We start from the raw sequence: 25,721 nt of genomic DNA on the forward strand, positions 1-25,721 counted from the left end.
TTTTGGTTGCAGTTGATGGAAAATAAATGTCTGCAATGCATTTCTATATCAACCAAATTAAAGAAGAATACCCCTAGCTACTATGTAGATTGTTCCAAAGCAATATTAAGTAATTTTCATAGAAAATATGTATATTGCTGTGCATTAGCTGAGTACCAACCTTCATCACTGAGGGTAGAAAGTGTACCATGATTAGCCTGAATAGTGTAAATTCTTCAGGGTTCCTACAATGTTATTCCTTTTATGACACATTAAAATCTAAAGCGTCAATGTTAATAGTTCTTCTTGGCATATCCATTGGAGTAGTAAATCCATTTATTATGGTGGAGCAGTACTGATTTGTTCCAGTGAAGCAACTAGTTCCTCAAGCCCAAAACATTATTACTTCTAGTCACAGTTAACAGAAGCTAATTATGACTATTGGAATACTTTTGAAACAGGATGCAATCATTATGAGCTCAGTTGATTGAAGGAGTCTCAACAACAAATTATAACTAATTTGTTATAACACACTTTTCACAAAAACCTGCTACACATAGACATAATCATTCAACAATTAATCTTAAAGCTTGATGATTTTTTTTAAATCCTTGAATTTGCCAAAGCACCATGAAAATACACAGTAGAAAATCTGCAACACTGATCTGACTCACTGAGAATATTTCACTCAATTCTGACTTGTCTCTGCTGGGATAGTCTACTCTGTACTGAGCTACAACCTGTTTGTTTAAGATGTTAGCATTGATGGCTTCCATCAATAACCTCTGTCAAGAGAAAAAATTTTCTCTAGAGCTATTTTAGTATTCATCTTGTTGGACAGAATCCATATTCAGATTAATGAATTAAGAAGTCTGCTTAATATGGAATAATTAATGACCCAGCAGCTGAAATAAGAACTAAAAATTGAAGGATCAGCTTGATTTAAATCACAAATTGAGAAGAGTGATGTTTGTGTTTTTAACATTTCTGAACATATTGTTGTGAGGAAAATCAGATCTGGCACTCATGGAGCCTCTACAAGATTAAGACAGCATGTAAAATGTTTTGGATTATTCCATTAAAAAATGGCTTTTACTATTTTCAAGATCTTTTTCACGATTAATTTATGTTTAGGTAATCATTCAGCTTATTCTACCCAGCAACCTAGGTTAATATGTGAAAACTGCATGATCAATGTGAATCTGTTAAAATCAGGTTTACCTTCATGATCTTCCTTGATTGCCTTTTAATAGAAATGTTTCATTACTTTAATATATATATCATTATAATATATATTCTATATAATACATATATAATACATCATTATATAATATTCAAAGGACTCTTACATTTAGCAAATATGCATTCAAGATTTTTTTTTGTTCTTCTCATGCATTATAGCTTTAATTTTCACCTAATGTATATCCTTCCAATCCCATCAGAAGCACAAAATTTATCATTATAATTTTGTCTCTTCTTCCTTTGCTCCTTACCCACCTCTTTCCTTCCATTCCAGCCTACACAACTGTATGTCCTACTTGTCCTACTCACCTTGCCCATTGGCTCATATTCATCACCCCTTCTGCCATTCTCTTCTGGCTCTCCTCTTTCTCTCGTGCTTTGTCTGCAGCATTTCAGACTTTGCTGAAATGCAGAGGGCAATTAATCTCCCTGAGTTCATCTACAAAGAATGAAATTTTATTTTAAAGAAAAGCAGTCTCCATTTTACAAGGCCTGTATTTTATTATCTATTATAATTTCATTGGAAAATCAAAGTTTATGTGAAATTTATTAGATGCTGCAGAATAATTTAATACCAATGCTATCTTCAAAACTACATGTGTGTATATATATATAAAATGTTACTGTTGTAATACATTTTCTTTAAATACAGCACACACTAAATGTAGTTATATTGCAATACAATTCTATCTGAGTTTTAAAGAGGTAGTAAAATGGTTGTTTCACAATTTTTGATTATATTTGTACACCTTGCATTATACAAGATCCTTTCTCCTAGGATTAAGTCTGGCTATTTCATCTCATGTAGTCTGATCAGTAGAGATTTTACTACTTCTCTCTGTAGAGAGTGTATGAGGAAGAAGATGATTTCTATATTTGGCTAGTGTATAGCTATATATATTTTTTCCTTGTAGAAGGCTTAAGTGAAAGCTATTCCTTTAGTTACACATAAGGCTGAGGAAAAAGGAGTGATCTATTAGTATGCTTTTTGATACAAACGGCTCAGTGGGAGGCTCCGCACAGATGGTTTAAAGGGCTGTTGCAAGGGCTGAAATAGTCTCTGGTCTTCCCAAAAGGTTTAATCTCTTTAGGGCAATGGTAGCTTGTAATTTCTACAGCACAGAGCACACTGGGGTCTGTGAGGAGCTGCTGCTGGCAAAATTCCCACACTTCAGCCACTGGTGAAGGTTACAATTTTATAAGGTGCATAATGCTGGAATTGGAAGAGATCTTGTGCAATAGTCACAAAGTTGCTGTCTGTTTCTCATAAGTTTATTTTCATTGGTAATCATAAGATAGGCTCAAAATATAATTTTCCCAGTAAAACAGTGTTACACTGGCCAATTACTATAAAATTAGGTAAATGGGATTCTTACAATGTAATCAGCAATTATATGCACTAAAATAAGTTTCATCTTTGCATCATCTGTCTATAGTATTAAATTTGTTATACAATTTTGAATAGTTAACGTATCTATTCCATACAGATATCAACCTACCCTAGTTTTCACTTGAATATGAAAGAAAAAGTGATGTAGAAAAAAGGTGAGAGGGCTTTGTTATTGGAATGCTAGGGAAAAACATGCCCTGCCTTGTTCCCACAACCCTTCAGTTATTGCTGCCTGAAAAATGCTACAATAGGTGCCAAAAGCATTCACTTATTATACTTCTCCCACCCCCAATCAGGTCATAAATTTAACTGCATTTTTATTAGGCTAGTGAAAGCTTAAGATACATTCAGTGAAGTTGTAGACACATTCATACACCTGAAATATCAACTATAAACTTGAGCCTGACTTTGAATCTCTTGAAAACCATCCAAACTCAAAGATATTTTAATGGGGTTTTGAGGTTTGTTACTGTATTGTACATGTAAAATGTACTGGGAGTTGTCTTTTGGGTGATGACGAAAAGTGTGATCCTAAAGAAATTTTTCTTTCCCTAACAATAACAGTATTAATCTTTATGTCTTCAGAAACGTCCAGTTTGGATAGTTGTTTGGTACATGTCAAATTTCATCTTGCAGATCCTAATGGGTGTCTAGCTTATTTTTTGTCCTACTTTGTTATGAGTTATTGTTGTCTTGACATGGGCAATATGACTGGAATTTGCTAACATCTTAAAACTGCATATTACCATTTCTAAAGAGTTGCACAACTCCTGCTGTCACATATTGATAAACTGGAAGCTTACTATGGCTAGTTTTTTAGAGAAGTCCAAGCAGGAAACGTTGAAACTTGCTGATCCAAGGCAATGGTCACTAGGAATGTTTCCAAGTTTAGACAAAACACTTAGAAAAGAGAGGTGCTGTCAAACATCTTTTCAGAAACCCTGGTCATGAGTGAATGATTAGGAGTCAGAGTCTCCTTGAGCCACCGTTGAGCTTCTAGATAGTGCTGGGCAGGACAACCACATGACAACCCCGGCAATCTTCTTTATAATAAATTGAGCTTTCTAGGGCTCTGCATGTCACACTGTCAGCCATCCTTGCATTTCTTGAGCTTTGGGTCTGTAAGATGATGTTTTTAAAGCCCTATTATAGACAAATGCCAGATGATGTGACCTTGTTACTTTCATAATAACATGTTTCTGGTTTGAAGTTAGGGATCTCTCTTGATGACTTTATTTTTCTGTGTCACTTTGTCCATTGGAGAATAAGTGGAAAAATACTAATGAGGAGAAGATAACACAGACTGGCATTGGAGCTTGAGAACTACCTGTACATGTAGAAAAGTTTATTGAAGATTGTGACAAAACACATTTCTATAATCTAAGTGCTGGATAAGATGTGTTACTCAGGAGATGTGTCAGATTCTTGTTTCCTTTTTTCTTTGCCACTTTATTTAGAGGAAAAAATAAGATGGAAATTAACTGACTTTTAAATTATTCTGACAAATTGTGCTGTCTTAACCAAACAGATCCATTTTTACATTTTATTAAAGGGCACAGTGTTTCTTATGTCAATGTTGTCTTATTCCAAAGTTCACTACTATACTCAGCTTCAGCTCTCATTATAGCACATCAGCACTTAAGCTGACTCCAGTGTAGAAACTTTGAGGCTTAGTGGGTCTGATTAACTCACCCTGAAATTTGGGAGTCAGCTTTAAATACTTATGTAGATAAATAATTTTTGCTGTTCCTATACAGGATTGACATCTTCAAGTATGTGATATATGGTGTAGCAGCTGCATTCTTTGTATATGGCATTTTGCTGATGGTGGAGGGATTCTTTACAACTGGTGCCATCAAGGATCTCTATGGGGATTTCAAAATCACCACTTGTGGCAGATGTGTCAGTGCCTGGGTAAGTGGTTAAGAAAGCTTTTGTACTTATGACAATTTCAACATGTTTTGTATATTTGCAGTCCCTTGTGATGTTTTTGTTTTGTTTTTCTTCAATATTTTCTGATACTTCAGTTTAGTGGTTAAAAATCATAGCAAAGGAGAACAGAGTGCTAGAAATGTTCTCTGTATTCATTAATCACTTAGGAACAATTAATTCCAGCAGTTGAATGGGAAAGCTTAGTTTCTCAGCACCATAATCTGTTTGGGACAGGACTAAAAGTGTGTAATGACTTCAGCTGTGCTGGGCAAGAAATATTTTTTTACTAGTATTTTCACTGTTATTTTAGAAATCTTGCCTGTTCCTCTTTGGGGCAAGCTGACACCTGTCATTGGGTGTTTTGTTTTTAAATGGCAAACAGCCCATAATTTACTCCTAAGTAATCTCTGGTTTGGAGAGACCATTTGCTTCTGAGTCCAGAAAACCTATATTAAAAAGATTCTGGTTTGTAGTGGGACTTAAATGGAGCTTCTTATACTAAAATTGGTAACTATTTAACTGGGATTATTTTAAGATGTCTGTTCAATATCAGGTAAGTAACTAAGTTTTTTGGTATTTGACATTTCTGCACCTAAGGTAAGAGGCCTGGACACTTGGTAGCTGTTGCAGTTGGATCTTTCTGCCAACACCATCAGTACCAACAAATCATATAAATTATTAAATATAGCCAGGTAGATCTGGGTGTTAAGGTGCACTTAATGTTATACTATATTTACAATAACTCATATATAAAATAATAGCCAGAGGATGGTTTCCCATTGTACCCTCCTACAAATGTCAACATTTATTAAACTGGAATACGACTATGGACAAGTATCAGTAATAGAGAATATCTTCCAGTCACACGAAAGCCTATCAAAAGCAGTATTTTGGATATCTTGACATTTAAGTTTAAGCTGAACACAGATAATCTACACATTGGAAATTGGGGAACATGGCATGTATGCCATCCCTACATAGATGTAGCATGCTCCACAGTAATGCTGCTTTTTCATCTTTTTAAATTTTGTTCCATTGTATGATTTTGACAGTTTGACTAAGAATTGTTTTAAAGCCTTTAAATAAATATAGAAATAAAGACTGGAAATATTTTAAATAAAGAATAATCATTGCTTATACCAAAAATGCTTTCATCTCCTGGAAAGAAATCTCTAATCTATATTCACTGAGAACTTAGTAAGCTGGTTCAAATTCTGTAGAGTAGCAAATATTTCAGAACATTATTTTTTCTTCACAGCTCCCATAAATGCCTGTCCTCAGCATTGCAGCAGAGCAGTTTTGATGCTTTTGCAGTATAAAATGTAATTCTGTAGTATGCGTCTAGAAGAAACGAGCAGTTAAGCATCTATTCTATGGTTAATATCACTGTTGTTATTAATGATTCATTAAATTAATTCCTTCAGCATTTTGCTTTCTTTATCAGTAATTTGTAATGTTTGTGTTTTACTTTAAGAAACCTTGGGTTGATATATATTGTGCAGCTAAAGTTAAGGCTGTACACTGTTTATGATCACAATTAAAATAGGACATCAATAATTTTCAGTTAAATACATTGTTGTTATTCTTGAAATTAGTGGAAGTTTTTTCCCTGGAAAACAAAAAAAAAAAATCTGCAGTTTGATTGCTTGTCTTATTCTGATGATTTACCAGTAAGATCGCTATACAAATGTCTGATGCTATTTTGGGTTATTATTTTGGCTATTGCTTCTGTGCTCTAGAGGTTTGAGAGTAAAACAGTCTATACAGCATTTTTGTCAATTAAAACTTAATATCCTTTTTGACTTGGTTTATTTTGATTATCTCCTATTTAAAATACTTAAGCGACAAATAACAGTTTAAAAAAAAAACACATTTGGAATTAGAAAATATTTCAGTCCAGCATTGATATGTTTATCATTTATTCTTAAATCATTAAATGATATGAAAAATTAGTTTTAAGCACAACAGAAAAATGATTGGAGAGGTAAATCAAACCTAATCAGTACCCTTGTGTGTCAAGCCCAGATTGTTCTATTGCTATGCCAATTTGCTGTAATAGATCTTGTTATGTACAGTTGCCAAAATGAGACAATGCTGTTGAAGAGGATTGACAGATACTATATGTTTCAAGAAAGCTTCCTTGTATAAAATTTTGAGATAGTAATTTTGTAAATATTAAAATCTAAGCTGTCAAAGACTAAATAGTTGGTTTCTTTTACCAATACATTAATACTAACAGAAATGCACACATAGGATATTTGTTGTTTTGAAGAATTAATATGAAAAAAATGGCTCCACAGAAAAAATCCAACTGTGACTATGATTCAAATCAAGTTCGCTACTTTCTTTCTAAATAGCAGTTTAGCATGTTAAAGTCTGAAAATGAAGTCCTTCTGCTTTACCATCATCACCAACTACTTCTCCTTAATATATTGCTTAATATAATAAATATTGGCACATTTATTATGTCTGTGACTAAACCTATTAGGAAAATGGAGGAAAAAATATCAACCAAAAATTTCAAGGAGGAAATACTTTTTATGGACAACCTATATTTCTCACTGGAAGTCTGAAAAGTAACATCTTTGCTTCTTTTTTATCAAAATATTCTTTGAAAAGGAGGTTGTTAAGAACACTGAAAGCCAACATCTAAAGAAACTTTTCATGCACCCTTCCTGACTTCCCTCTTCACTGTGACTAGCTCACTTTCTAGCTCTACATGGGCAGAAGGAATTTTTTTGCCTGAAGTAATGGAGGAAGAAGTAGCTCAACCTAACCTTTGCAGTGGTTGTATAGTTGATTAATCAGCCTGTATGAACATTCAGAGGCTTAGCATCCAAGTCATGCCAGTGCTGCTGTGGAGTGCACCCTCTCAGATCCAAGAGAGGGCCTGTGAAAGTGACGGGGGGGGTCTCACTGGCACTGTTTTCAGAATTAATTCACTGTGAAAAGTGAAATGAAAGCAGTATAACAATGCCAGTCACATTCGAAGAGGGATGGCCGTGTTTTTAGTCTTCATTTTCCAATGCCTGAACATGCTTTTAGAGAATTAAATAAACAGTTATATATAATTGTGCTGCAGCTTGATTAGTGAAGAATGGGCGACAGGCCTGAAGCCAACTGTGACACTGTTTGTATATTTGCGATTTAATACCCTTCCTATTTATATTCAACTAGCTTGATCACGCAGAGCCTCATTAACACCCTATTTTAGAATGTCTGCTTTACAGAGTCAATAATAAAATGAAGAAAGAAACACAAATGAGGCTTTTTTCCTTGAAAAGAATTTCCCTTATGAAAATTTTATGCTATGAAATGGGGAAGCAGTTCTTATTTCATCAGGAAACATTGGATAAAGATTTCATCCTGGCAGTCGTATTTCTGTCTCTTTGTATCTTACCTTTTAAAAGAAACTTGTGAAGGCTATAGAAAAAGATGATTTATATTCTAAGTTGCACCAGCTAATACAACTTCTCTATCATTAGTATCTAGGAACCTTTTATTTTAATGAGTGAAAGGGATTTTTCTGCCTTTTAAAATTATTTTTGCCACCTGAATACCCATGTGCTATTTGACCCATGCTTCTTGAGTACTTAAACTAAAACTTGAACTTTCCAGAATATTTCCAGATATTATTTTGCAAGAAAAATCATGGAAGCTTCGTGAATGTTTTGAAAAACTATCAGCAAGGGATGTGAACTTGTCACTTTATCTTGCCCTTACCAGACCAGTTATTCTGGAGGCAGTGAAACGGCATCATATTGACATTTGATTCTTTGTGTAACAAGAGGAATAGAGTTCAGTGCAGGCTCAGCTGGCTTTCCCACCCAGAACAGATGCACCATTTCTGAATGCTAGAAATGAAGCTCTCGTTTCTCAAAATCAGATACCATATCTGGATATTCTGTTGGCAAAATGCTGAGCTGACAGACAGAGAGGCCTTCCTTCTGATTGAATACAGCTGTGTCTGAGGAATGCGCAATGCTTCATGCCACTGCTTCTTCATTTATGAGAAGTAAAGAGCCTTCTTTCCAAGAGAGCATATATACTTATGGGTCTCGAATCCCTTCATCCAATCTTAAATAAGGAAAGCGTCTAACAAAACTCGTCCCCTTACATGCTAAGCAGTGAATGCTGTAAGTAGTTTCAGACAGACATGGGAAATGGGGAAGGTGAGATTTATATAATGGTCTGACCTTTCAGACTGCACAGTTAAAAACCAGAATCATGAATTATTGCCACAAATGACCCAGAAGCTGATGGAGAAGTTAATTTCAGAGGGAATATATTGTGACACAAATGTATCCCACCTAACTAGGAATGTTGCTAAGGTTGCCAAGAGAAGGGCCTACGCTCCTTCAGTAGTTAAAGGAGAAGGAGGGTTAGAGAGACTTTCTCAGATGAGCTGGATTTTTCTGCAAGTGACTGTCCTATTTTCTGCAAAGAGAATAACCCTGAAGTCTTTTAAGTTAGGTGTTTTGTATTAAGCACTTCAGTCAACTATCTAAATTTAGTAGGATGTATCCTGCTTGGCCTCTCTAATTCCCCTTTAGCTGGAGTTTAGGTGAACAACATTTGCTATCTAAACACTACTGGAGTTAGTAAATAAAATACAACATATTAACAATATTATAGGTTTCTGGAGCTATAGACCAGTGTTGAAATTTTTTAGAGGATTGGGTTTCTTGTAATCTTCTGTGTTTGTTCTTGAAACTGAAAGGAGAAGGCCTAGCAATACTTCAGAAGTCAGCTGAGTGGTTAAAAGAATCTCTCATCTTTATGTCATTACTCTTCCAGCTACATTGTTAATATACATACAGTTTATTTTAAAAAAAAAAAAAAAAGAATGAAAGTTACTACTTTTTTTCCTATTTCTTATACTTTTAGAAATCTTTTGCAGTGAGCTCAGAAGCTATTTTGTTACATATTTCTAGATGCTGACTGGGCATTTGGCCTGTCTTATTTCTGTGATCTGTCCAGGTTGTTTTGTTTTTCTTTATTTTATACTTCCAGATTTTCTCACTCATGGATATATCATTATAAAATCATTTTTTTGTCTGATCATTCCTCTTCTCACTTAACTTACCATGTGTTTTATACACAGACCTTTAGTTGACTGCAGTGTTCACTGCTTCCTTTAATAGAGGAGCGTGCCAGAGATTGTAATACGCCTTGCCAGCAGCTTCTTTTGGTCTTGTTGTTCACTGACAGAAATTTTATTACTGGTGATAAACTGGACAAAATATATTTGCTTCAGATTGTGGTTTAACTGTGTCTTTCACATTGAAGACAGATTTTTCCTTGGCATATAAGCTCAGTCAACAAGTAGTTGTTTTAATGATATTGTTTTCTAAAAATGTGCTGTCATATATTTCCAAAGTGTGCTTGACTGTGGGAGCTATTACACTTTCTATATGGGCTTTACCCTTCTATTCTGAACCATCATAAATTGTTCAGGATAATAGCTTGCTTTATTTAGGTTCAGATAATCCTCCTCAGTTTTAACTTAAATGGTTCATCAGATGATCACAGTTTTCCCTGAACCTTGTTCTCACCTGGCTGCCTTATTCTTTTTTGCTGCATCTAGACATCTTACTGGTTTTATCGTTATTTAAACCTGTGAATGTCAGTGACATTATCATAAATTCACAATCAAAGATGTGTCCTTTATTCACTCCCAATGGTTTCTAGCCTGCTTGATTTTCAGTTTGCCCACTTAAATTTACGATCTCCAAATCCACAGAAACTATCCACAGCTTTTTGTTCTTCATATCAACTGCATCTTCCTATAGATGTCTTATAAATTCATAGTTAACTTTGTCAATATTTTTTGGTATTACTTGTCCTGGAAGAAGGAGGAAAGCTTGTAAATTTATACCTTCACTGCTTTTATCCATTTATTTGTGCATGGCAATTAGCATTCAGCTAAGCTTGTTAGACTTAGCACATCAAAGTATTTTTATCAATACTTCCTTCAGCTGAAGAACTTTAACATATAAGGTCACATTTTTAGAATCCCCTGGCTGATTAAAAGCCATGTTGTTGACTTTCACTGCCTGGCAAGACAGCAAATGAGAAAGGAAGGTCCCTACCCTGTGATTCTCTCATAAGCTTCTCAAGCCCCGTTAAGAATAAATCAGGAAAGAACACAAGTTCTTATTTTTGATAGCCAAGCATTTGCTTTGAGTGACACATCTGTTTAGAGAAGTTATAAGAGTATTATTTCTGCTTTCTGGTTTAAGCTTCACTGTCTTTTTCCCAAGTATAGACTATGCAAACTCCCTGAACAAAAATTGCAGTCTTGGCAATGCAAAAAATGTAAACAATCTATATAGTGCAGCTTTTTTCCCAGCTGGGTGTTATCTTTTCCATGTATAGAATACTTGTCATCACTGAAAGCCATTGGAGTATGGATCACGTTTTTTAGAAATTGATTATCAGCAATTTAGAAGCAAAATACCTGGAAAATTTACTATTAGAACCTGGCTACATTGGCAGGGAGTGGGTCATGATGGAGTTGATTGTTTTTCCTGTTTGCGTCTTTGAATTGAATAGTTATGTGGCATGAACACAGTCTGAAGAATCCATGAAGCAGCAGTATTTAATGAAGATATATATCTACTCCATTTTTTAAAAAAGCATTTTTAAAAACAGATTATTTACCTGTAATCATATAGCTTAGCAATATTTCCAGAGTGTACATCAAAGGATTATAAACACCTCCAAAAAGAAAAACAAAAGGAGAGGAAAACTTTAAGAATGTGAAAATATAAGCATATAATTTTTTTAGAGGAAGTAATTCCTATCTGGAAGGATGTAAAATTGATGAAAACGAAAGATGTAAAATTAAACAGGAAATTCTGCTGCTCTTAAATAGCAGGTAAGATCCAATACTCTCTGTAGAACTTCAGAAGCCTGTTAAACTACAAAAATCATAGTCTTGCCTGAAGGACATATAAAATAACTAACACTAACAACTTTAAGCAGCACAATGCTACAAAACCATCAACATTCTAAAGAAGATTCAGAAATAAAAAAAAAAATCAGTATAATTGGTTTATAAGGAAGTACCAAAAAGAGAAATTATAAAATCTTCAAGGAAAACCTAGTCTTGCACCAGTGTAAAGCCATTTTCTTTGAATTGAATATGTTCTGATAGTTAGTGGTTTTGTTTACAAAGCAAAGTTTCAAAAAAAGAATCAATTTGTTAGAAAACCTTTTAATGTTTCTGATGCAGATGTGGAAATCTTCTGTCCCACTGCTATACCAGTAAATCAATTTACAGTAAATCAGAAAGCAAACCAGCTTTTTATAAGCATCTAAGTAGTTACAAAGCAACGGACATCATGCATAGAATATTTCAACCTTGAAATACACACTTAAAAGACATTTTAGAAAAATGTATGGGCAGATGAAAAGCAGAAAGTAACAGTGAAAATTGCTTTTAATTTTGTCAAAATCAGTTCTTCATCCATATCTAAAATGTCCATAGAGGAATAATGTTTAAAAAAAAAAACAACAGACAAAATGGATGCTTCAAATTGTGAAATTTCAGGGATTTAGTAATTTTCTAGTAATAGTTTTAACAATCTAAGGAATGTCACATTAACTAATATTTATAGTAATTAGTATATGAATGATTTGCAGCTAGGCAAACCTGAGAAGCCTGTCCTGCTATGAACAGAAATTTGGACCATAACTGGCTTTTTTTTTTTTTCCTTCTTGAAGCAGTTGATCTGAATGCAAGCCAAGAAGGATCAACCACATGACAGTAATAGCATAGCATGAAATGTATCCATGTTTCAACAAGAATCTTGGAGCTGTGCCTAGGAATATAATATGTCAGAGAGCGAGATAGTATGAATGTGTTTTGTAGAGGCAATAATAAATGTCCAACAAGTGATTGTTAGCAATGAAAGTGATATTTTAGATCAAGCAGAAAAGACTTTGTAAGTGTATTTTCTGTGATTTATAGTGCATTTAGTGGTAATATCAGAACATCAACCTCTTTCTTCCCACAACATTATATGTAAAATGAGATAGGTTGAAATATTTTTCCTTCATCTCTTCAGGAATGAGGCATGAATGTAAGAGATGTCAGCACAGAAACGAGAATGTTAGAGGAGGCTATTTGGTTGTGAGCTACTTAACAGTCCTTCTTAAATATGTTTAGATTTCATACTGCGTGTAAGAAGAGGCTGTATGAATAGCAAGAGGTTGGCTAGGGTGGCAAAGGATGATCTATAGCATATTAAGCATTGATATATCAATGCGTTTAAAGACATCAGTATAATTGTTTCAATTTCTCATTTGATCGGTTAAGAAAACATTATGATTTATTTAGATTTAAATAAATAAGATTGTCTAGAAACTGGAAATTGCTGCTTCTAGACAACCTAACATTTTTAATTAAGCAGTGAAGATTGCTTTAGTTTCTGAAATGTTAAAATCCTTTCTAGAGGAATTCAGCAAGTTTTCCACTTGCTCTCTCTAGTATTTGCATATGGGGAACTATATATTTAAGATGCTGTTGCAAAAAACATTGGAAAGAGATTGGAGTATTTATGTAGAGATTCTTCTCTAAAAGTGCAAAAACTGTAAAATTCTGTTGGACGAATTCTGAACTTCCCCAAAATAAAAAGAACTGAACACCTGTAATGTAAGAATACAGATTGTGAACAGGAACAAAATGTCTAATATTTACACTGATCTGTGATAGAAGTTGATTGATTAAAGGAGGTTACTGGGTCTGGACTGTAGATGTAAGGTGGTAGGTAGAACCCTGCATTATAGAAAATTGGATGTAAATAAACAGTAGGTCTGAGGTAGGAACACATGTAGTACTTTTAAATCTAAGTTCTTGTAAACGGCAGAAATAACTATGCACTTTGTCACTACAACTTCATCAAGACAAAGTTCAGCATTTGAGAAATTATGTGGCGACTGCAATGAATAATTTAAAAAGAGTATATAAATGTGTTTATGCAGAATGTGCACAGGGTAAAGAGACAGTAGCATTTACTCAGAGGAATTTCTCCTGGGAAAAATGGACAAGACTGAGGTAAAAGGCCTGAAAGCCAAAGGTAATTTATGAATTTAGATCTGGGCAAAGAGCTAAAAGCCAGGAAACTTTTTACTAGTGCTGAAATCAAATCTATAGGCAATTGAATGTGAATGTGACGTTAGAGAGACAGGGCAATTCAGGAAGAAATTTAAAAGATCTTTCTGTTCATGCTTCTGAGTTGCCATTAAATGACACACAGGGCCTTGTGCTGACATGCAGCTGGGAAACTGCCCCCAGAACCAGGACTACACAACACACTGCGGAGGTGAGGTGCCTCGCAGTACTCCAGTTAGAGATAGCCAGGCTAACCCTGAGCTCATTTTCAGGTGGTGTTCTGCAACTGGCTGGGTTTCATAGTGAAGCATAATAGACTTTTGGAAGGATGGAGGTGTGTGATCTCTGTAGATGCAGTTTTGATCTCTGCCAAAACTGTCAAAAAGAATTTCTGAGCCTGTGAAGAGGTTTGGAAGGAACCTCTTAGATCATCAAGCTGAAAGTAAACAATGAAGTTTCGTGTGTGTGTCATAGGAGTACAAATCTAAATGAGATATAAATGCAGCAAGGTATACGTCTTCTTACAGCTTTCTGCTTAAAAGTTTATGTCAGGGAGTTCGTATGAAATAAGTATATGACTAAATTGAGAGGAAGTGTAAGTGTAAGTGCTGAGTGTTTGTTTGGAACAAAGATAAAATTACATGGCAACATGAGGCTTCTGGAATTAAGTTTTATTCAGGCATTTCTGAATTTGTTGCTATGTTTCCATATAATTATTTTGTAGGAAGCAACAGTGCCCTCATACAATAAAATTACTGGAGTTTATTTTGCTTCCATTTCTATCCATCTCTCTTTAGTTTCAGTACCTTTTAGATATGATTTCACTGTCTCTGTCCCTAGGGACACTGAAGGAATCATACAATATTTCTTCAGGGGTATTAAAATATTTATACCAAAACTAAAACAAGAACAGTGTTTGAAATTCAATGAATTTCAATGGGACTAGTATCCATAAATTTTAAAAAGAGAGCAGTAACTGAAATCTTGATCTTATTAAAACAGTAGGATTTGGGTAACATTTTCAGTGGAAACAAGATTTCAACCGGCTATGACCACCATGAAAGCAGTTGTGCTGTATACATACCATTTCAAAACACACTCTGAGATCTCTGCTTCCTGACATTGATCTGTGCAATAGATTTTAGAAAAAAATCTCTCCTGAAGGTTTGATGATTTGCTTACTTTGAGGGTTTATGATTCAGGAAAGCCATTACTGGCAATGAAAATCTTATAAAATCTGGCAAGAGTGTTTTGCCAGCCATGGTGCTGGTACAAGAAATTAACTGCTACAAAGTTTAAAGATTTATTTTGTCTTTCCCAGTGTGAACTGAGAATCGATTAGTTAACTTATATCTTCATGATTTGGTAGATAAAGTTCGCTATCAGTTCCTTTTTGCTTTGGGTTTATGTGTTTGGCTTCTTACAGTGAAAACTGAACTGATCAGAGAAAGCAATTTTCACTACCAAGGTAACACATAGCATACTAAAGAACAAACTGTGGTACCTCTTTAAGATGCTGTACTGCTATTTCATAAATCTTTGGCTTGTCACGTAGCAGAATGCCATTTCAAAGGAGAAAGATCCCTTTGAATCTCAGGAGATAGAGCTCTGAATTTAATTCCTGGAGCGATCAGGCTCCTTAAGCATTTCTTGTAAGGTCTCTAAAGCAAAGAGGGAAGATTGTAATAGCAGAGAAATTTACCTAAAAAAATACTTTAGTCCTTCACCTGTGGTTTAAAAAAATTCACAATTTCATTCCATTATAACAATAATTTATAAGTTAACCCCTGCTATTGCTAGAAACTAATGACTTGTGCAAGGTTATTGCCCAGATTACATTTCTGTGGTATGCTTCACTGATATCAGTGATAGCAGCTTCCAGGGATAACTCACAGCTACCAAGTGATTCAACACAAAGTTTTGCATTTTATTTATTCTTACATGAAACAGGAAATTTCTGTTTCCTGCTGTCTTCTTGGTGTTGTGACATGAATTTGGGCATATCATTGGCCACTGAATCTTCAGCTGAAAGTGTCTGAAAGAGGAAAATTAAAGCCCTTCCTTTTCTAAAGTATATTTTGAAATGAGCGTTTGATGAAATAAGCATTTGAATAACATTTTCTGAGATACTCAACCAAACAGATTCATGTTTTTAAGAGAGAATCCCTTCCATAAGCAAGCAGGCAATTTTAGGAAGGCAGCTCTTGTGACTCCCAGCAGCCATCATCTGACATATTTCTCCTGCTCTTATTCTATGCCCACGGCAGATTTTTTTAGAGGCTAATAAGCTCCATTTTTTTCCCTCTCTGCTATACCACTGCTTTGTATTATCTCAGTACAGATTTTTAAGCAAGCTTCTTAAGCAAGCAAGGCTACAGAGAGTAGCTACAGATCAGAAAAAATCTGTATCTGTAGCTACAGAGCTACAGATCAGAAAAAAAGATATTAAATAGGAATTGTAATTCTTAGAGTAGGGCTGACCTTTTTCCTCCATTTAGTGGTAATCACAGAGTAGGAAGATTCTTGAATCTGTGGGGAGCCCATTCTTAAAAACAGTTACTACTGTTGAGCAATATAACTAATATCAAAGATCTATTTCTCCATTAAATTATTATGCATGTACTACACTGAAAGATGTACTAAATTTATTAAGTATTATTTAGGTCAGAAATTCTAGAATGAGGCTTAAAAATAAGGCCTCAGACTTACCTGTTTTTGGCAAACTCACAGAATATAAGCTAGGAGGCTGGTTTTACCTTTAAAATACTTCTAGAATATAGTAAACTGAGAATTTAAAGGTGGTTCTGAGAACACACAGAGAACCTTCTTTCTTATTTCTTGCTCTTGCTTTAGAAAAATTGAGTACAACCCTTTAGCTTGATAAATTAAGATCAGGCATAGCATTTTAGTTGGGAATTCATAGCCCTGAAGTGAATCTACATTTCCAAGTAATTTTCCAAGTAATTATTTGTCAATGAGTGCCTGGGGTTGAGCCAGATGTTGTCTCATTAACTTTAACACTGTAATATGGAGAGAAAAAAAAGAAAAAGAAAACAATAAAGGAACAGTAATGAGAAACAAATAAGAGTGTGTACAGAACAATATTTACTTGTATAGACTGTTTCCTCTGCAATAGGTGGAATAGAATTTCCATTACATAAAGCAATGGACACACCAAAAAGTCTATGTAACATTTAAAGGTGTATATTTATTACAGACTTTGCTACCACTTTCTCTATTTTATCAGTTGTTTTTTTAGTAAGTGTGTTTTTGGGAAAGGTTGGAGAGGAAGACAACCATTATCTGCATGAATACACTTTCAAAAATCTTTAAACATAAATTTGACACATCTGTTTCCCTTTTAAACTAGTTTGGTGTTGAGGGAGATGTTAAAATGATTCATAACTTACAAACTGGCAGGTAAAGCTGAAGTGTTGAGTACTAAATAAAGAAAATGATAGGAAGCAGATACCAAAAATATTAAACAGAATACGTCTATTCTTTGTTCCACTTTATCTTTTACTTTCCTGCATCCATCCTTCTAATACTTATTTTTAGTGCTCTAAATTCTCCAGCTTTTCAAACTACTGCTGAAAGACTCATCTACCTGGGGACAATATAGGAAAATTAATCTGAATTGAATTTTAAACTGGATTAATTAAACTACATTAAATCCCTATGTAAATACACTTCCTTAAAATTAAAATGGCTTTTATTTAATATTCTTTGGAAGTGAGTTAAAGTAAATCAAATTAATGTGTCTCTAATACTGCTTGAGAATGTCCATCCCATCCCTTCAAAGTAATAAAACTACCTCACCTAAAATTTAAACCTTATATTTTTTTGATTGATTTTCTTGATTAGGTCCACATAGACTAGCCATCCTTCTAATAATTTTTACTAACTTTTGCAACCCTTTTGAGTCTGACCTTATTTGATTTCCATAAATAAAATCTGTGTTTCTATTAGGCTTTAACCTTTATCACCTGATGTGAGAGATCTTACATTAGAAATCAACTAGAAAATGTTTTCCATTTTCCACTTATTTACTCTTTAAGATTTAATTTTAAGCAGAACGTGGACCAGCTTATTCAGCTTTCAAAAATAGCTCTTATTTCTTATTCTCAGAGTCAATGTTTTACTGTGGTAAGCAGCTACAAAAATGTTAGTGTGCTGAAATTTTTTTGTTTCAGTAATGTGTTTAGACACATCAGCATTTCTGAAGCCATCGAATCTTGAGGCTATTTGGATTCAACATTTAGAGGCTGTTTTACGTTCCACATTTAACCATGTAGCATCTTCATATCCTTTCCACAGCATAAAATTAAAAGGTAATCTGTTATTGATTAATGTGTCTGCTAGTTGTCTCAGGTTAGCAGCAGAGTAGTAAAGTAACATGCTTGCATATTTACAGAAGTTGGGTGTGCCAGCATAACTACCAGCCCTGAAGGCAAGTATTGTTCAATGCCTCCTACAAGCAGGTTGCTATACTCTTGAGGCTCATGGATAAAAATACCAAAACATGTAGCCTTTGGAGAATACATGTTACAAAGCATATAATTTAATGAGTAATTTAATATTAATACGGATAAGCACCCTAAGTTGTTCTGAATGATGAATGCCCTTGTACGTAGGCTCCAAATATGGCTCAATGCAGTTTCAAAATGGCAAATATTTTGACTGTTAGTTCAATGCAAAATGGATTTGCCAGTGAGCTTCTGTGGCAGCCACGGATAATGCCTCGTTTTTATTAAGACCCAGATTTTAAAAGCAAAAGCAAGCAAAGCCGATAGTGTTTCATTCTAAATTTTTGCATCATGACTGATAGTGAAAAGAACAGCCATGTTGCCTCTTGTCTTAACTGTGGAGTAGTAGTGATGGGAGAGAGTGAGAGACATACTTCACAAAGTACGCAGCGCTCTGTACTTCTGATGTGGTGCTTTGTATCAATCATAGGCCCAAGAGTGACTGGAATGTGGAGTAAGCTTGCACTTTTGGAAGCATAGATGCTTGTTCTTCAGAAACATCATGTTAGTACTCCATCACACACTTTGACCAGATCATGAACTGATTATCAGACCAAAACTGTAATTTAAATACGGCAGAAACAGACAAAACCAGTCAGAAATGCATTTGTTACTTCTTTGCGGTTCCCTTTTTCCAATGGAGTATAGGTTAAGTTCTGACTTACCACTGGTTTTGTTTTTCCCCTTTCTACTGCAGTTTATTATGCTGACATACATCTTTATGTTGGCCTGGCTTGGCGTTACAGCTTTCACTTCTCTGCCTGTTTACATGTACTTCAATCTGTGGACCATTTGCCGAAATGCCACTGTAGTGGATGGAGCTAATCTCTGCTTGGATCTTCGCCAGTATGGTATGTGAATGAAAAGCACTAAAGATAAAGGAAGATTTCACAAAAGAAAGCATCACGTTGCTTTTTTTCCTTGCTCCTGAAACAAATTGTTTCAGTGTTTCTGAAACAACTGTTAAGCATCTCTTTCTATCCTTTTACCTGCCAGCCAAGGCAGTGGATTAGAGATGCACTGCATTTCCAGGCCTGACAAAATTGAATCAACATTGTTCATTCTCCCAGAGTACGGAAAATTTGGCCTGGGGCTTCTGCTCAGTCTCTTCTGGAATTGCTGGAACTTGTCTAAAATGCTTAATTAGTCAATTATCTGGAGAATAACTCTTTAATCTTGTGGTGAGACACTGATTTGGAGATGGGAGATCCTAGATTAGCATCTGTCTCTGCAAAGCCTAGAGGTGAATTGGGATAGGGCAAGATTCAATGCTTGCAAAAATTTTGATGAAGAGTGACAATACAAATAGTAACACTCTAAGATGCTGGTGGAGAGAGCGGGGCTAAAGCCTGAACTGTAGAGGTTAGGAGAAAATGGGGATATACACGTACATGTGTTTTAGAGAGATGGGAAATTTGGACAAAAAGGGTCTCTGAAATCTTAAAAAGCCTGAGAATTCTTGTGTTGGTGGTGATAATTCAATTCCTTTTTGCCACAAGACTGATTTGAATCCAGATGTTTTGGCCTTACTGGTTTCTCATCCCACAAAGCTTTGGGTAATTATACTCTCATCTGGCAGTTTCCTGAGTCTTACTTTTGCCTTGGCCTAATATAAAACTGCAGTGTATTTCTAATTGTTATTTTGAGACATAAAAAACCTGCTGTACTCTTTGGGAATTAAGCAGTTTGGTTCATATTAAACATTTCACTTAAGCTGAAACAAAATATTTCCATTCTTGTTTTCACGGGGGGGGGGGGGGGAAATTCTTTAATTTATTGATTCCTCCCCACCCCCAGCATGACAGCTAAGTTGAAAAAGCAATTATCTGTACAGATCTCAACAAGAGTATTAATTCTTCTTTCTATTACCTTTTATTTTGCTAATATTTATGCTTAATTTTTATTATTAATTCTATTTAAAATGTGCATAGAATACTAACATATAACATTTGTATTCTGTGAATGTATTTATTTTCTGTAAATTCAGTGTAAAAACTGCTGATTACTAATAGGAAAGAACAGTACCATTTTTCATGATAACTGAATTATAGCAGTTTTCTTCAAGCTAGTCTTTTATTTAGCATCTGGACATTAGCTAAAGGAAACAATATAGCAGACACTAGTTATTCTTGCTGATCGAGAAACTATTCTTACAATAAAGTATACATTTGGATAATGCTTTTTCATAACTTGTGAAAGAAGGTCCGTACCAGATCAACATATCTGAAAACATTATATAGCACATTTCTCCATGTGAGGGTAGAGAATGTTTGCGAACAATATGGTAAGTGTATATACTGGTTGTAAATACTTTTCTGGTGGTTTAATTATTGTGCTGATCAAAATCTGGAATGAATATGCTTTTAAAAATGGCTGAAAAATTATTACCTGCATGTTTCCTAATAGGGCTTTTACTAAATAGATTATGTGTTAGTTTTGTGATGACTGAAATTATCACAAATCATAGACTGGTTTGGGTTGGAAGGGACCTTAAAGATCATCTGGTTCCAACCCTCCTGCCCCAGGCTGGACACCGTCCACTAGACCAGGTTGCTCAAAGGCCCATCCAACCTGGCCTTGAACACTTCCAGGGAGGGGGCATCCACAATTTCTCTGGGCAACCTGTCCCAGTGCCTCACTGCCTTTATGGTAAATAATTTCTTTGTGACATCTAATCTAAATCTACCCTCTTTCAGTTTAAAACTGTTACCCCTTGTTCTATTCCTATACTCCTTGAAAAAGAGTCCTTTCCCCAACTTTCCTGTAGGCCCCTTTTAAGTACTGGAAGGCCACTATAAGGTGTCTCTATAGCCTTCTCTTCTCTAGGCTAAACAACCTCAGCTCTCTCAGCCTGTCCTCATAGAGGAGATGCTCCATCCACCTTGTCATCAACAAAAATTGATTTTGTTGTTAAAAGTGTTCACAAATAAGGCAAGAATTTGTAGTTCTTAGCTTTTCTGGCTCATATGAAGTAAGCTGCCATGTATTAGGAATACTAAATGCTGTGAATATTTATTCTGCTCCAGGTATTGTAACTATTGGAGAGGAAAAGAAGGTTTGCACCACATCAGAAAGTTTCATCAAGATGTGTGACTCTAATGAGGTGAATAAATGTGATAATATTTTTGGAAAATTCATAATATGTGTTATAGCAGAAAGTAACTGATGTGTATTTTCTTATTATTCTTAATGCTCTAATTCTGGCTATGGTGATGAAATAAAACCCCAGTGGAAAATACAGTCAGCGAGAACTTCTTCTAGTCTTTTGCCATGTACCAAATTTTGTCAGTGCAATTTCTGCAGCCATTTGTTTTGTAAATACACTTGTGTTTTTTTTTAAGAATTCCATTGTCATGTATATTTTTACTGAGATGTTTTTGAAAGCTAATGCACTTGCTGAACAATGAATAAGTCTATATAAAAAATCACTCTTTGAAGATCTTATGATTACTATTGTGACAGGAGAGTAAAGATTTCAAATGGGTTTGACCAAATCTTTCAGTGTGTTAGGATAATAACTCCTACTACATTTTTCTTTGTAGTTTTTCCCTTAGGCAAAGGACATCTATTTCAGTGCAGCTGAGGTTTTTGGTTTTGTTTTTAATGATCAGGGATGAAGATAGGAGAAACAAAATTACATCTAAAACAGAGAGGCTAAAATCTTGTTCCCTTTGAAGTCAGAGGGTTCTTTGCTACACGTTTCACTGGTTTGTACTATGTTTGAATAAATCTTCTTAGACTGAAGGTACACAATCTGCCTTTATACCAAAACTATCTAAGAAAATGCAACCCTTGCTGTGCAGTCAACACTCAGGCTGCTGTGTAAACAAGATCACTGAAATTAAAAACTAATGTAATCATTTGGTTTGGGGTGAGGTGAGGAAGACAGTTAACTTGGATTATTTAAGTAACCTGGTGAACAAATTTTATTGGCAAATTTGGAAGTAAATCTATATATGAGGATGGAAATCTACAGCTAATAAGGGAAATGGGGTTTTCTTAGGCTGTCTCTGCCACTGCAGATATTTACAGATCTTGTAAGGTAGTATTGTAACTGTTAAAAAAAAAAAAGTGCTGGACTGTTTATTTTTAAATAATTGGGATTTTAATATTTTAGAATTTAAATACAATATTTTAAAATAGAATTATGCTTTATGCCTGATATGAGTATCATAACAAAACAGGCACAAGCACAATGTCATGTAGTGATGTAAATCTTTTGGGAAAAGTAGTAGTAATCATTGCTTTTGTAGAAGGGTGGTAGCAGCTAGGTAGTTATTTGCTCTACATTATTCAGACTTTTTTGTTCAGTTTCTGCTTAGTGTACTACCTTGAAAGTCCCTTTCTTTGTTCCCCTTTGCAGCTAAACATGACATTCCACTTGTTCATTGTGGCACTTGCTGGAGCTGGAGCGGCAGTCATTGCTATGGTAAGCTACCCAACCCTGTGTACTTCCTTCGTCAATGTGAATTGCTAACACATTCTGGTTGTTACTTAGTATTGGTTATTCAATTTCCATATTATCACTCAATGCTATTACTAAAATATAATTCTGTAATTCAATATTCCCTCATCTTTTTTTAAAACATGTTGATGGATTCCTTTTGAAATATAATATAATGATTACTTTTTTGAATAAAAAAGATGACATTTGAGTATATGCTAAGAATTTTTACTATTCTCGTACTGTGTTCAGACAAGAGTCTGAACTCACATTTGTCTCATGACCATAGTAGTATCCTTTTATGGTCTATGCTTTTCTGGGTATTCACAGGCTTGTCATGCTGCTATTTTAGGAGCAGACTCTTCTTGTTGGTTCTGTGCATATATGTGAATGCATCAGGTTTTTTTGTCAGGACTAATTTTTGCTTTATTTATAAGGAAGGTTACTTTGAATTTGATGACATTTTCCCAATGAGAATGTTCCAATGAAAAAAAAAGTGTATGAACTAGGGCCCTGCTCTTCTGCCTTTTGTCTGCTGAGTCTGCTTAAACATAAAGAAATTTTTGGAGTGAGGATTCTGTACCAGTGTAGGTTTGTATGATACACACTGGAATACAAGATGAAAAATGACTGTTCCTTGGTACTGATGCATTCCATAAGAAAAGTGTTATTGATGGTGATTACTGTTACCATTGCTACTAGTTATTTTTCATTGAATCCTAGGACCATAAATTTTTGTTCTCCTTAGAATTACAGAAAAAAAGGAGAAACAGAGAATATTTGATGAAGCTAGTATTCCTGTTACATTAGTGATTTTTTTTTGTTCTTCTCTGCCATTTTTCCTGTGTTACATGACACCCTGCCAACACAGTAGAGAGAGCTAAATGAAAGATAGGTACTTTCAATGTAAGTTTTGTTTCAAGACCACAAATAATAATAGTAGAATATAATTAATCTTAATAATTTAATTCATTTTCCAAATGGAGACTTTTCTGCTTCCAGCTGAAAAAAATGGTGACCAAATATCAATTATTATAATATATTTATTAGTGTTAGTAAAGTATATCCAAGAGATATAGTTCTCTAGTGCATTATTGTTTTGAAGTATATTCACAGAATCATAGAATCATTAAGGTTGGAAAAAACCTCTAGCATTATCAAGTCCAACCGTCAACCCAACACTACCATGTCTCCTAAACCGTGCCCTGAAGTGCCAGATCTACATGTCTTTCAAATACCTCCAGGGATGGTGACTCCACCACCTCTCTGGGCAGCCCATTCCAATGCCTGACCACTTTTGCAGTGAAGAAATTTTTTCTAATATCCAATCTAAACCTCCCCTGATGCAGCTTTAAGCCATTTCCTCTCTTTCTATCGCTAGTAACCTGGGAGAAGAGACCAGTAATTATCAGCAATTATCAATGGCTAATTTGTTCAGATAACAATTCTGCATTTCAAAGAAGAGTTTTGAAACAAAATAACCACCAAAAGATTTCAGTGAAAACAAACACATCTTCAGTGGAAGCAAATTAAGTAGGTACATTGAGCCACGTAGTTTAAATACATGATACTTTCAACAAAGTTTAAAAAAAACCCTTCAAAGCTCACAGTACCATATCAAAGATGCCATAGATGTGTTACACCAAGCACTAATCCACTAGGAATTCACTTTGATGGCTTACATTTATTCACACATTTTTGAAGGGTTACCCAAACCCCAACTATGCTTTTTATTGGATTTTGTGACTGCACGGAGCAGGCATGATAACACTCCAGCTGTTTCAACAGAAATAAATGTTAGGATCTAAGTGTTAGTAAATTGTTTATTGTCCAAATGCTGGTGAATGTACACTTTATGAAATGTTTGCAACTGTATATCCTATATTTCAATTTTGTAATTAAATTATTTGTTTTTAACCAACCATGGTGATGTTAGGTTCCTGGTTAAGACTAGCACATTCCACTCTGATGGTGGTAATTTTTAAAACCAGCATACCAGACCCTATTTATAGGTTGAGCGATGTGCTTCACACTTGACTGAGTAGCTCAAAGACCAGTGACAAGACTGAGGGAAAGTTCAGAATTTTGTGGTTGGACTAGCAGATATTACAGGTTCTCTTTCTTTAAGGGACATTTGCTTTCCCAAGGGAGAAGTAATTTTGGGAAGGGAAATGAATTTTGGGTCCTAAATATGTCATACAGAAGGAAGAAAGAATCTTTTTTTTCCCCAGAGCCTACACTCAAATTAGAAGAGGGTGGTAAGATATCAGCAATGGGCTAGGGTGAGGAACAAAGTGTGAAGAAGCCATTTAAGTCACTGGAGGACCAGTGCCCTTCCCTATATATGCTTTTGCAAGAATAATCACAAATAGGATTTAATGAAATTAGTCTTTGTATATATCCACAAGAGTAGCAGATCTCCATATTAGTGAAATTTAAAAAGACTTCTTAACAGAAAATGAGATTAAAATACCAGTCCTTTACAAAAGAGAAAGCTTATGAATTTACTGCACTTTTAAAAGATTTCTTGCAAACAGTTACTTTAAACTAGAATAATCTATCTGACTAAAGTAGTAAGTATTTTGTATTTGTTACCAGCCAGTAATAGTAGTGCATCATCAATGAGACTGCTGGTTAACTGAATTGGTAAAATCTGCTCTTTTAGATTACATTTTAAGTCATGACATTGATATACTCCACTATATCATTACTTCTGAATTTGTGAATATTTGCAACAGCCAGATGATTTAATATATGCATATTTCTTTAACTCTTTTAATGTCAATATTTGTCATGAAATTCACCAAAGAAATCAGCTTGTTCAGAAACACTAAGACCACCTGTCACCAGGATACTTTTCATTAATATGTACTTTAAAAAAACATTTTAGAAAAGTGTAGTCATTTTTTGCAAAAACCACAAAAAATTATTTATAAACGCTTGCAAACCCATTTGGTCACAAGTCATAATTTTCCCATATCTACTACTTTAATTTCTCGCTTGGTCTCAGATTTGTATATGAATGTTAGAAATTTTTTTTCACAATTCACTAGCTACCTCTTTAATCTCCAAAGGACAACAGTGTTTTGA

The 25,721-nt window shown here is 34.7% G+C and overlaps 1 protein-coding gene across 2 annotated transcripts in view; it reads left to right on the forward strand.

The window, feature by feature from the left end:
- GPM6A (glycoprotein M6A) overlaps positions 1–25,721 on the forward strand; it is a 128,919-nt gene that overhangs the window by 96,557 nt on the left and 6,641 nt on the right. For both annotated transcript variants that reach the window (XM_009502798.2, XM_064449684.1), the window contains exons 3-6: positions 4,369–4,525; positions 18,885–19,038; positions 21,214–21,290; positions 22,551–22,616. In XM_009502798.2, the coding sequence (XP_009501093.1) occupies positions 4,369–4,525; positions 18,885–19,038; positions 21,214–21,290; positions 22,551–22,616 (454 nt within the window). The remainder of the gene's footprint in view (positions 1–4,368; positions 4,526–18,884; positions 19,039–21,213; positions 21,291–22,550; positions 22,617–25,721) is intronic.

This window comes from Phalacrocorax carbo, chromosome 4, assembly GCF_963921805.1.
Source record: "Phalacrocorax carbo chromosome 4, bPhaCar2.1, whole genome shotgun sequence".
In the NCBI taxonomy this organism is placed as follows: Eukaryota; Metazoa; Chordata; class Aves; order Suliformes; family Phalacrocoracidae; genus Phalacrocorax; species Phalacrocorax carbo.